This window comes from Odocoileus virginianus, chromosome 1 (assembly GCF_023699985.2).
Source record: "Odocoileus virginianus isolate 20LAN1187 ecotype Illinois chromosome 1, Ovbor_1.2, whole genome shotgun sequence".
In the NCBI taxonomy this organism is placed as follows: domain Eukaryota; kingdom Metazoa; phylum Chordata; class Mammalia; order Artiodactyla; family Cervidae; genus Odocoileus; species Odocoileus virginianus.
Genome location: NC_069674.1, coordinates 25,093,915 through 25,106,003, shown reverse-complemented (window position 1 = coordinate 25,106,003; position 12,089 = coordinate 25,093,915). Strand labels below are relative to the sequence as shown.

At 59.2% G+C, this 12,089-nt stretch overlaps 1 protein-coding gene across 2 annotated transcripts in view; it reads left to right on the top strand.

Moving 5' to 3' along the window:
* FLNC (filamin C) overlaps positions 1–12,089 on the top strand; it is a 28,128-nt gene that overhangs the window by 3,425 nt on the left and 12,614 nt on the right. For both annotated transcript variants that reach the window (XM_020874662.2, XM_020874663.2), the window contains exons 2-21: positions 1,812–2,060; positions 3,584–3,681; positions 3,797–3,947; positions 4,039–4,157; positions 4,329–4,406; positions 4,616–4,778; positions 5,027–5,227; positions 6,618–6,755; positions 7,119–7,245; positions 7,396–7,532; positions 7,768–7,961; positions 8,055–8,168; positions 8,821–8,964; positions 9,177–9,300; positions 9,454–9,614; positions 9,832–9,922; positions 10,010–10,179; positions 10,398–10,515; positions 10,610–10,872; positions 11,480–12,077. In XM_020874662.2, coding sequence (XP_020730321.1) covers positions 1,812–2,060; positions 3,584–3,681; positions 3,797–3,947; positions 4,039–4,157; positions 4,329–4,406; positions 4,616–4,778; positions 5,027–5,227; positions 6,618–6,755; positions 7,119–7,245; positions 7,396–7,532; positions 7,768–7,961; positions 8,055–8,168; positions 8,821–8,964; positions 9,177–9,300; positions 9,454–9,614; positions 9,832–9,922; positions 10,010–10,179; positions 10,398–10,515; positions 10,610–10,872; positions 11,480–12,077 — 3,438 coding nt within the window. The remainder of the gene's footprint in view (positions 1–1,811; positions 2,061–3,583; positions 3,682–3,796; positions 3,948–4,038; positions 4,158–4,328; positions 4,407–4,615; positions 4,779–5,026; positions 5,228–6,617; positions 6,756–7,118; positions 7,246–7,395; positions 7,533–7,767; positions 7,962–8,054; positions 8,169–8,820; positions 8,965–9,176; positions 9,301–9,453; positions 9,615–9,831; positions 9,923–10,009; positions 10,180–10,397; positions 10,516–10,609; positions 10,873–11,479; positions 12,078–12,089) is intronic.

Genomic DNA, 12,089 nt, shown 5'->3' with positions numbered 1-12,089 from the left:
AAAATGTCCTGGGCCTGTATGTGTTTGAGAGAGACTGCACCAAAGCACCGGGAGGCTGGGAGTGAGTGTGTCATGGAATCTGCAAGCTGCCAAACCATTGTGCTGCAGCAGAGCCAGGGGGAGAGGGGGCGGGCCTGGGGAGCTGCTGGGGAAGGAAGGATGAATCAGTGAAAGGGTGGGGGAGCCAAGGGGACCAGAGCCCAAGACCAGAGGTACAGAGAGACTGAGATTCCCCTCCAGGGGGCAGGTTGGGGAAATGCTGGGGACAGGGTGTGTGTGGGGGGGCATTCTGGAAAAGATATGTAAGGGGAGACAGCTTTGGGATCTTTACTCTCTAAATGCTGTCTCCCAAGATCTAGGGGGGGCGGGGCAGGAAAAGATATGTAAGGGGGCACCTCCAACCCCACCCTTTCCCATCTCTCGGGTAACACCAGTAAACAAGGCTGAGTCTTTCACCCCCTCCCAACCTCCTGAAAGCAATGCTCAGGGAAGCTGGTGGATTTCAGGCCTGCCTTGCCCTTCACAAGTAAGCTGGTTTCCAATAACCTATACTCTAGGCCACCTCCGGCTCCTGGATCTTTCTCTCTGGCTGTTACAGGGGAACTAGGCCTCCCCCCCAACTCCAATCTTGGAGTTCTGGTCCATAATATTTATCAAGGGAGAGGATGGGTCTAGAGTCTCAGCTCCTGAGACTTGAGTCCACATGGGTAACACTCCCCCAGCTCTTGTGAAATCTCACTGGTCCCTGCCATTAACAGAACGTGTACTGTCCCCAACCCCTCCTCCTCCCAGAACTTTGTTCCAAAAGCCTTTTATAGTATTCAAAGGAGAATTTGGCTGGAACCAGGTTGGTCCCACTCCTCTCCAACTTCACTTTTTAAAATGTTCATTCAACCAGTATTTATTGAGATTTTACTAAGTTCTAGGCTCTGAACATATGGAGAGAAAAATATAGTATCTAGAGTGAAAGAAGGCAGACAAAAAAGATACATACTCTATGATTCTATTCGTATAAAATCCTGGAAAATGCGAACTAATGTATAGTGACCAAGAGCAGATTGGTTGTTGTCTCAAAGGATAGACTAGAAGGGGCAGGAGTGATGGTTCCCAAAAGAAAGGAAACTTTGAGGAAGGGTGGATGTGTTTACTATCTTGATTCGTGGTTATGCACATATCATCAAAGGTAGGGCTTCCATGGTGGCTCAGATGGTAAAGCCTGTAGTTCAGGAGAACCAGGTTCAATCCCTGGGTTGGGAAGATACCCTGGAAAAGGGAATGGCAACCCACTCCAGTATTCTTCCTGGAGAATCCATGGACAAGGAGCCTGGTGGGCTACAGTCCATGGGGTCACAAAGAGTTGGACAAGGCTGAGCGATTAACGCTTTCATTTTTCACGTATTGTCAAAACGTATCCAGTTGTACTTTCTAATATGTACAGTTTGTTGTACATCAAGCAAACAAGAAAGGAAACAAAACAAAACAGTGTCTGCCCCTAGAGATTTACAATCTTGCATAACTGTATAGATGCTTGTAGCCTGATAGGAGGCCCACGCAAGTGCTGTCAAAGAGTTGAAAGTACCTGCCCAAGCGACATATTGGGACATAGCCTTGTTCTGAGGGGGGTGGGAGATACATCGAGGGCTGGGCCTCATGGGATGCAGAATGTGGTAGGCAGAGAAGTGGTAGGTTCCAGGAGGAGTCGCCCAGACCCAACACTCAAGCAGCAGCCTCAGAAGCTGGGCCAGGAGAGGGAGGGCTCTGCATCAGAAGTGGGGCTCTCATGAGCCCTGCTTGTCCCCTCCTCCTTGCAGACAGCAAGGCCATCGTGGATGGGAACCTGAAGCTGATCCTGGGGCTCATCTGGACCCTGATCCTGCACTATTCCATCTCTATGCCCATGTGGGAGGACGAGGACGACGAGGATGCCCGCAAGCAGACACCCAAGCAGCGTCTACTCGGCTGGATCCAGAACAAGGTGCCCCAGCTGCCCATCACCAACTTCAACCGCGACTGGCAGGACGGCAAAGCTCTGGGCGCTCTGGTGGACAACTGTGCCCCTGGTGAGTGGACCCGTGGCACACTGTGGCTCCCCGAGCCAGGAAGGGGTGCGGGGTGAGCTGGTGATGCCGAGGCTTGTGTTTGTCAGAATGTGTGTCCCAGGACTGGGGGAATCAGGGCCTCCTGCTGCAGCTGAGAATCACTTCTGGAGTTAGACCCTTCCCGATGAGTTGCCAGATCCTGCAGTGGCAAGGACATTGAGGTCCAGAGAAGGCCAGTGACTTTTCTGAGGCCACACAGCTTATTTGTGGCAGAACTGAATCAGAGGTCGGCCAGGACCTGGAACTCCCTGCTCCATGAACTTCCTATTTTGCTACATAGGGGTCATTTCTGCTCAGCCAGCAGAAAGAAAACATGGTGGGACTTGTAGAGAAAAGGCCAGGACTTTAGGCCTGGAGAAGGCTGTTCTTTGCAAGCCCCTGGGATAGCTTTGAGAAGGGGTTGAGGCCCAGGATGATGTGGTCTGAGGCTGGTGTGACGCTGCCCCAGCCGCAGGAGACCCAGGCCTGGCCTGGGCAGGTGGGGGCCACTGAGGACCCATGAGACTTAGATGTCACAGACGAGAACGGTACCCCACGTACAGCTCCCTTTCTGACCCTCATCTCCTGAAACGATCTGTCGTCTCCCCACCTCTTGGAGCCATGTCCCCCTGGGGGAATCCTCCCTCAGCCTGGGGTCAGCTGGGGAGCAAGGGGTGGGAGGCGGGGGCACCAGCCGCCTGGGAAGCATTCCCAGCTGCTGAGCCATTGCCCATGGCTGGCTCGGCTGCCAGCAGTGAGCTCAGCTGTTCTGGCCAGTCATGGATTCCAGCCTTTGAGCTGGTCCCCTCCCCTCCAGGGAGCATCACCCTTCTCCTCCAGCTCTGGCTTGGACCAATCACCCCCTAACCCCTGCACCCCTTCCCAGGAGTGACCTGCAGCTACCTCAGCAGTCCTCCCATCAGAAAGGCTGGGTTCTGGGTGGCCAGAGAGAACTCGGCCTCTCAAACAAGCCCTTCAGTGCCTCCATTTCCTCGAGGCGGAAGTTAGGAAGCAGAGAGAGTCTTATGCTCCGAGGCTGATACGGGAAAAGTACATGGACACCTAGGGCTTCAGGGCAGCTGTGAGGAGACCTCCCAGGAGATGGGTCAGAGGCACTCGTGGGACAGGGACTGCCCACCCCTGAGGCACCTGGGATGAGGTGGGAGGTCCGCGAGGGGTGCGCTCCCCCGGGGTTTGGTGTTCAGGGTTGGTGCTGGGGCCTGGGCAGGCCAGAGGCCGGCTGGCAGGACTGGTGCCAGGCTGCGTCAGCTGGGGCAGAAAGGCCTCATTGTTGGTGCTCGGGAGGGCTGTGGTGCGTCTAAACAGTGATGGGCATCCCAGCTGACGGGCTGTAAGTTCAGCAGGAACCTGGCTGGTCAGGGGCCTGGGACTGTGTGGGAAGGGAGTGTAAACCCATGGCCTGGGAGGGTGTTGGTGGAGCAAGTGCTCTGTGTCCTGGCTGACCGCTTCCCCCTCGTCATCACTTCCCTCCACCATCTCTCCAGGCCTTTGCCCTGACTGGGAGGCCTGGGACCCCAACCAGCCTGTGGAGAACGCCCGGGAGGCCATGCAGCAGGCGGATGACTGGCTCGGGGTGCCCCAGGTAGGTGGAGAGCAAAGAGACCCGGAGAGGGCCAGCCATGGGGTTGGGTCTGTGAGGCTCCCAGGGCAGGACGTTGGGGATGGAGGACACTTTCTGACTCCTTCCTCCCTGGCAGGTGATTGCCCCTGAGGAGATCGTGGACCCCAACGTGGATGAACATTCGGTCATGACCTACCTATCCCAGTTCCCCAAGGCCAAACTCAAACCTGGTGCCCCTGTTCGCTCCAAGCAACTGAACCCCAAGAAGGCCATCGCCTACGGGCCTGGTACGTGTTGAGCCCTGACGGTCTTCGCTGGGCAGCTGGACACGGGCTGGGATGGTTCTCCCTAAACTCTGGCTCTGCCTTCCGCCCTCAGGGATCGAGCCCCAGGGTAACACTGTGCTGCAGCCTGCCCATTTCACCGTGCAGACAGTGGATGCTGGCGTGGGCGAGGTTCTGGTCTACATCGAGGATCCTGAGGGCCACACCGAGGAGGTATGGGGAGGCCACTGGGGATCAGACAAGAGCACAGACCAGCGGAATGGGCTGGAGATGGCTGCTGGGGCCACTTTCCAATGCTGGAGAAGGGGGAGGCCTCACCATGGCGGTTACAGGAAGCGTGGGGTCAGGAGGAGCTCTGATGGCCAATCGTTTCCCTTCCTATAGGCCAAAGTGGTTCCCAACAATGACAAGAACCGCACCTATGCTGTCTCCTACGTGCCCAAGGTTGCCGGCTTGCACAAGGTATCCCCCTGTAGACCCTCCCATGTCTTCCCCACTCCATTCACATCCTTGCATCTGGCTGAATGGGCCCCTCTTTCAGCTCGCACCCTGCCCCACCCCCATGCACCAGCCCCACCTGCCTCCCACCCTGCTTGGCTCTGCCCCGCCCCTCAACCCCCCTCCCAGAGCTGCTCTCCTCTAGAAGCTCACCTTTGGCCTTTGACCTCCAGGTGACCGTGCTCTTTGCTGGTCAGAACATCGAACGCAGCCCCTTTGAGGTGAACGTGGGCATGGCCCTGGGAGATGCTAACAAGGTGTCAGCCCGTGGTCCTGGCCTGGAACCTGTGGGCAATGTGGCCAACAAACCCACGTACTTTGACATCTACACTGCAGGTGGGGATGGGCCCTTCCACCAGACACCCCATGACTGTTCATGGTGGGGGAACCTGGGAGCCATGGGCAGGGCCTGGCCAGAGGGCCATGGTCTCAGGGTGAGGGAGCCCTGAGCAGGAGGGACACCCCATGACTGTTTGTCTGGGGGTGGCAGTGCCTGGGGGCTGGGGGCTGGGCCCAGCCAGGAGGCTGTGGTCTCAGGGTGAGAGAGCCCGAGCAGGAGGGACTGACAGCCGTTGTCATGATAGGGGCCGGCACTGGGGACGTTGCCGTGGTAATCGTGGACCCGCAGGGCCGGCGGGACACCGTGGAGGTGGCTCTGGAGGACAAGGGCGACAGCACGTTCCGCTGCACATACAGGCCTGTGATGGAGGGACCCCACACGGTTCATGTGGCCTTTGCTGGAGCCCCCATCACCCGCAGTCCTTTCCCCGTCCACGTGGCAGAAGGTAAAGGCCCTTCACCCACCCCCATGACCCCCTCGCCAAAGACCAGGATGCAGAGTGTTGCTCCCAAGCCTGAGGACTTACGGGAAAGGAAGCACTACAACCAGGGGGATGAGGGTGGGTGGGGATGGGGTCAGGGGGAGCCTTCTGAAGGCTTAAAGTGGACAGAAGGAAGAGCCCAGGGGTGGGGCTCCCGAGAGTTCCTCTGTCCAGCCCCTGCCCCTGAGGATGGTCAGGAGGCCACCGTGAAAGATGCCAGACAGGTGCCACGGTGGAAGGGTTGAGGGGGAAGCGAGTGGACCTTGTGGGTGGAAGGGCATGTTTACGGGCGCACCTGCACACCAGGCTCTCAGGCAGTGACTCCCCCACCCGGTTCTCTCTCCGCCACTCAGAGCCCCTGCCGCCGCCGCCCGCCCCCTCCGTGCCCATCGTCCACCAGGCCAAGAGAGTGGTGCCACGTTAGTACACACCGGCGGAGGCAGGCCGGGCATGGCCACGGCTGACTGGCCTCACCTGTGCTGTGTGGCATGGCCCGAGCGGGGTGGACTCGCCGCCCCCTTCCATGGCATTCTGTGACAGGCCCCAGGTTCCACGCCTTTGCCTCTGTTCTGTGGCAGCTCTAGTCTCTCGGGACTTGCCTGGTGATTTCTGTGAGAAGGGTCTGGGGCCCGTGCCGTCGCCTGTTCTGTGGCAGTCCCCGGACGCTGTGCCGTTCGTTTGTCTGTGTTCTGGGGCAGGCCTGGGTGGATAATACACCGTCGCCTGTTTGGCACCCCATGGGTTCCGTGCCATTTTATGTGTCCCGTGGCGGGCTGAGATCCCTGTCCAATGGTCTGTGTTCAGCAGCAAAGTTGCCACCGGCAGCGTCCCGCAGCAGGCTGACCTTCATGCATTGCCTGTGACCTGTGGCAGGCTTCTCGTCACACGACCCTCCCTCGTTCCATGGTGTGGCTGAGTGTTTTGTGGCATGACTCGGTTCCTGAAGCTGCTGTGGTGGCTCCGAGAAGGCTCAGAGGGCTCTTGGTGGATGCTGTGGGGTGGATGAAAGGCCCCTCTGGTCTGTCTGAGCTCTGAGCTCCGCCCGGCCTTTGTCCCACCTGACCCTGACCCGGAGGAGCCCCGAGGGAAGGGTTTCTTGTAACCAGCCTGGGGACAGGGGCTGGGGGCGCTGTGGCCGCTCTCTGCCCAGCATGGCTCTCAGTTGTGTTGGGGGTGCCAGGGAGCACAGGGGAGGGCTGCATGAGGCCACGGCCTGTGCCTGGGGGAAGGGGACAGGGGTGGGGGTGGTCGGTCAGGAGGACTGCGCACTGTGAGGTGGGGACGAGTGGTAAGGGCTGAGGCTCTGTCTAGGGCCCCTCAGCACCCCCAACCTCATCTCTCCTCTTCCTCCCAGCCTGTAACCCCAATGCCTGCCGCGCCTCTGGGCGGGGTCTGCAGCCCAAGGGTGTGCGTGTCAAAGAAGTGGCTGACTTCAAGGTGTTCACCAAGGGCGCTGGCAGTGGGGAGCTCAAGGTCACAGTCAAGGGACCTAGTGAGTACCAGGGCCCAGGGCTGTGGTGGGGGGTCGGGGAGCTGGGAGGAAAGGCAACCAGTGCTTCTGACCCCCTGAGGGCAAGGACAGCACCATGCACTCCCCTGGGGGGAGGGGCTCCAGAAAGACACTGACCAGAGACATTGTGGGACTTCAGGTGAACTGCCCGCCTGGCCCAGTCTCCCAGGCTGCAAGCTGGGAAGGCTGCACGAGGCTGTTACCTGGTGCCTGCTCCACGGTGCCTGCTCGCAGCGCTGTCCTCAGCCAGGGAATGTCCCACAGCCCAGTCCCCAGGGTCCTTGAGGGGATTGAGGTGCGGAGACGCACAGATCACTGATCCCTCCACTTCCCACATCTTCTCAGAAGGCACAGAGGAACCAGTGAAGGTGCGGGAGGCCGGGGATGGCGTGTTCGAGTGTGAGTACTACCCCGTGGTGCCTGGGAAGTACGTGGTGACCATCACATGGGGTGGCTACGCCATTCCCCGCAGGTGAGCACCACGCAGGCCTGAGCCTTCCAGCCTGGGCCCTCACAGGGTGGGCGGAGGGAGGCAGGCTGCCTGGGGCTCCAAGTGAAGGGCAGAGGGGTACCTCTGATGGGGGCACCTCGGGGCGCTGACACCAGCTCCCTCTTTGCCCAGCCCCTTTGAGGTGCAGGTGAGCCCAGAGGCAGGCATGCAGAAGGTCCGGGCCTGGGGTCCCGGTTTGGAAACTGGCCAGGTGGGCAAGTCAGCCGACTTTGTGGTGGAGGCCATTGGCACAGAGGTGGGGACACTGGGTAAGTGGCCGAGGTGGTAACAAATGGGAATTCCGGGGAGTGGTGTGATGGAGGGACACTGGTGAGTGACCAGGGGGTGGGGAGGCCAGGAGGCAGGAATTTGGGCCAGTGTTGAGATGAGACAGGCACTGGAATGGGGGTGGCTGGGGTGGTGATGCTGGGAGAGTGATGGGGGACCTGCCTGGGTGTCCAAGTCGCTTCTGGTACCCCCTGACCCTCCCCACCTCTCACCCAGGCTTCTCCATTGAGGGGCCTTCACAGGCCAAGATCGAGTGTGATGACAAGGGAGATGGCTCCTGCGATGTGCGGTACTGGCCCACAGAGCCTGGGGAGTATGCAGTGCACGTGATCTGTGATGACGAGGACATTCGGGACTCGCCCTTCATCGCCCACATCCAGCCAGCTCCACCCGACTGCTTCCCAGACAAGGTCTGTCCCCAGCTCCCACACCCCGGCCTGCAACAGGATGAACAGACCCTCCTCCGGTCCCCAACCCAGCCCTCCACTCTTGCCCCTGCACAGGTGAAGGCCTTTGGGCCCGGCCTGGAGCCCACCGGCTGCATCGTGGACAAGCCAGCAGAGTTCACCATCGATGCCCGGGCTGCTGGCAAGGGAGACCTGAAGCTCTACGCCCAGGTAGGGTGTTGCCCCATCTTTCTGCCCCTCGCTGCCATAGGGGGGACCCTGGGAGGGTAGGGTAGATTAGAGAAAAGGGCATCAAGGCATCACAGGACTGATTCTCATGAATCCATTTGAACTATGGGAAGTCCAAAGTTTTGTGTTTTCTTATTAATGATAATCTTAAAAAACATTTTACCAAACATGTATTTTTATGCTAATCATTTGCAATTTAAAGATGGTTGGGTTAAGATACTGGTTTCCAGGTGACTTTCTCAAAATGGTGTCCTTTGACCCCTAGAGGTTAATGAATATGTTCTTTGGTCCAGGAGGATGTTTCTTTCTTGAAAGTTTGTTTATTCAGTTTTAAGAACATTGGTTTAGCTGAGCCTTTTCCCCTGACAACACACTTTGGAGACCTAGGCTCAGAGACCAGGCCACACAGATGACCTTGAACCTGGTTCCTCAGCTCTCCAGGGTGTGGCCTGGCCACCAGAGCTCGTGGCACTAGGTACCCGTGGTTGGAGGTCTGTGATCTGTTTGCGGGGAGGGGCTTTGATGGTGGGCAAGCAGCCCAGCAGCGGGCACGGGCACGGGCGCTCTGAGACGGCCGGGGTGCTCTGAGACAGCTGGGGTGCTCTAAGAACCTTGCTTTGGGTGATGCCCACAGGACGCCGACGGCTGCCCCATCGACATCAAGGTCATCCCCAACGGCGACGGCACCTTCCGCTGCTCCTATGTGCCCACCAAGCCCATTAAGCACACCATCATCGTCTCCTGGGGAGGCGTCAACGTCCCCAAGAGCCCCTTCCGGGTGTGTCCTCCAAGCCCTGCCCCGCGCCCCCTGCCAGCAGCCCCAGAGGGAGGGTGGAGCCCCAAGCGGGGGATGTTGGCTATCCCTGGGCCCTGTCCCTGCCCCCACCTCATGGCCCCTGTGAAGAGGCTAAGACCGGGCCTAGAAGTGCTGGGGAAGAGACAGACCTTGAGGGAGGGGGCCCTGCACTGACTGTCGACTCCTCCCCACAGGTAAACGTGGGAGAGGGCAGCCACCCCGAGCGGGTGAAGGTGTATGGCCCCGGCGTGGAGAAGACAGGCCTCAAGGCTAATGAGCCCACCTACTTCACAGTGGACTGCAGCGAGGCGGGGCAAGGTGCGTCCAGGAGCAGGGAGTGGGGGTCGGGGCCGGGGGGTGTCCGGGAAGGAGGCGCTGCTGCCCTCCATCTGTTCCCGGGAGTGGGACCGGCCACATGCAGGAGGTTGTGGAGCCCCCTCAACTCATGGCCTCGTGCCTGCCTCCCTTCAGGCGATGTGAGCATTGGCATCAAGTGCGCCCCCGGCGTGGTGGGCCCCGCAGAGGCTGACATCGACTTTGACATCATCAAGAATGACAACGACACCTTCACAGTCAAGTACACACCTCCAGGGGCGGGCCGCTACACCATCATGGTGCTGTTTGCCAACCAGGTACACTGTGCTTGGGTTTTGGTTATCAACCCTAACCTCACCCCCTTACCCCATCCCAACCAGCAGCTTGAGAGGCTGTCATTTGGGGACAATTCTGCTGCCCCTGACTGAGCACTTCCTGTGTGTGGACAACGTGTCTCAGAGGAAGCAAAAGGGACAAGGGACTCTCTTTAGACACTGCCAGTGTCCACTCTGACCAAGCCTTTTCTCCCTCCAGGAGATCCCCGCCAGCCCCTTCCATATCAAGGTGGACCCATCCCACGATGCCAGCAAGGTCAAGGCAGAGGGCCCTGGGCTGAACCGCACAGGTAGCTGCCTGGGCTGGGCTGGGCTGGGCTGGGCTGGGGCTGGGTGGCTGCCAGTCCCTCACCACCATCTCGGGATGGGCACTCCAGGTGTGGAAGTTGGGAAGCCCACTCACTTCACGGTGCTGACCAAGGGAGCCGGCAAGGCCAAGCTGGACGTGCACTTTGCCGGAGCTGCCAAGGGAGAAGCCGTGCGAGACTTTGAGATCATCGACAACCATGACTACTCCTACACTGTCAAGTACACGGCCGTGCAGCAGGTGTGTCCGCCCCCTGCCCTGGCCCTCCTGTCCTGGCTGACTGGGGGCGTGGGGCTCCTTCTTCCAGCCTCACAGGGCCCGTTGGGGGTCTTGGCCCCTTTCCTGCCTCCCCATCCTCTCTTGCCATGGGTCTCTGAGCCTCTGGTCTACGCCAGCCGAGGACCGATGGCGGGCTGGGTCTCAGCCCCTCAGTTCTGACCTCCTGCTGTATCCGTTAGGGCAACATGGCGGTGACAGTGACCTATGGTGGAGACCCTGTCCCCAAGAGCCCCTTCGTGGTGAACGTGGCACCGCCGCTGGACCTCAGCAAAGTCAAGGTTCAAGGCCTCAACAGCAGTAAGTGGGGCGGGAGCTGCCCCCGCAGTGAGGAGGGTTGAGGGGGGCGGTGGGTTGGAATCTCTGTTCATCGTATCCCTCCCTCTCCACACAGAGGTGGCTGTGGGGCAGGAACAGGCATTTTCTGTGAACACGCGAGGGGCTGGCGGTCAGGGCCACCTGGATGTGCGGATGACCTCGCCCTCCCGAAGACCCATCCCCTGCAAGCTGGAGCCTGGTGGTGGAGCTGAGACCCAGGCAGTGCGCTACATGCCCCCTGAGGAGGGGCCCTACAAGGTGGACATCACCTATGATGGTCACCCGGTGCCTGGCAGCCCCTTTACCGTGGAGGGCGTCCTGCCCCCTGACCCCTCCAAGGTGAGGAAGTAGGGGTGGGTGGGAGCTGGGGGCTTATAGGGAAGGTGGGTCGTTCACAGGGGCCGAGGCCGGAGGCCTCGTGCCCCAGGGTGAGCACAGCCAAGGGTCCTGTGCCGAGGTAGTGCCCCACCACAGGACTTGCCTTTGAGACAGCTTAGTTTTTGTTTTTTTATATTTTTATTGAAGTATAGTTGATTTACAATGTTGTACTAATTACTGCTGTAGAGCAACGTGATTCAGTTATACATGCATACAAATACATACATTAAAAAAAATACCCTTTTCCATTATAGTTTATCACAGGATATTGAATATAGCTCTCTGTGCCATACGTTGGACCTTGTTGTTTATCCATTCCATATATAAAAACTCATATCAAGACAGCTTAGTCATTAAGAGCTTGGCCTTGGACCTGACCTGGGCTTCAACCCCAGGTCCGTCAGCTGGGACACATTTTTTAATCTCCCTGTGTTTCCTCACGTGGAATTGTGATGAGGACTCAGCCTGTGGGAGCTGCTACAGTTGAAAGTGCTTAGCTGATTTGGGAGCCATGAAGGTTGGGCATGGGACCAGTCGAGGTAACCCACACATCTGCTCCTTCTTTTAGGTCTGTGCTTACGGCCCTGGTCTCAAAGGCGGGCTAGTAGGTACGCCAGCGCCCTTCTCCATAGACACCAAGGGAGCGGGCACCGGTGGCCTGGGGCTGACCGTGGAGGGCCCCTGCGAGGCCAAGATCGAGTGCCAGGACAATGGGGATGGCTCCTGTGCCGTCAGCTACCTGCCCACAGAGCCGGGCGAGTACACCATCAACATCCTGTTTGCCGAAGCGCACATCCCTGGCTCGCCCTTCAAGGCTACCATCCGGCCCGTGTTCGACCCGAGCAAGGTGCGGGCCAGCGGGCCAGGCCTGGAGCGTGGCAAGGTTGGGGAGGCGGCCACCTTCACTGTGGACTGCTCAGAGGCGGGCGAGGCCGAGCTGACCATCGAGATCCTGTCAGACGCCGGCGTCAAGGCCGAGGTGCTGATCCACAACAATGCAGACGGCACCTACCATATCACCTACAGCCCCGCCTTCCCCGGCACCTACACCATTACCATCAAGTACGGCGGGCACCCCGTACCCAAGTTCCCCACCCGCGTCCACGTGCAGCCTGCAGTCGACACCAGTGGGGTCAAGGTCTCAGGGCCTGGTGTGGAGCCGCACGGTGAGTGAGAGA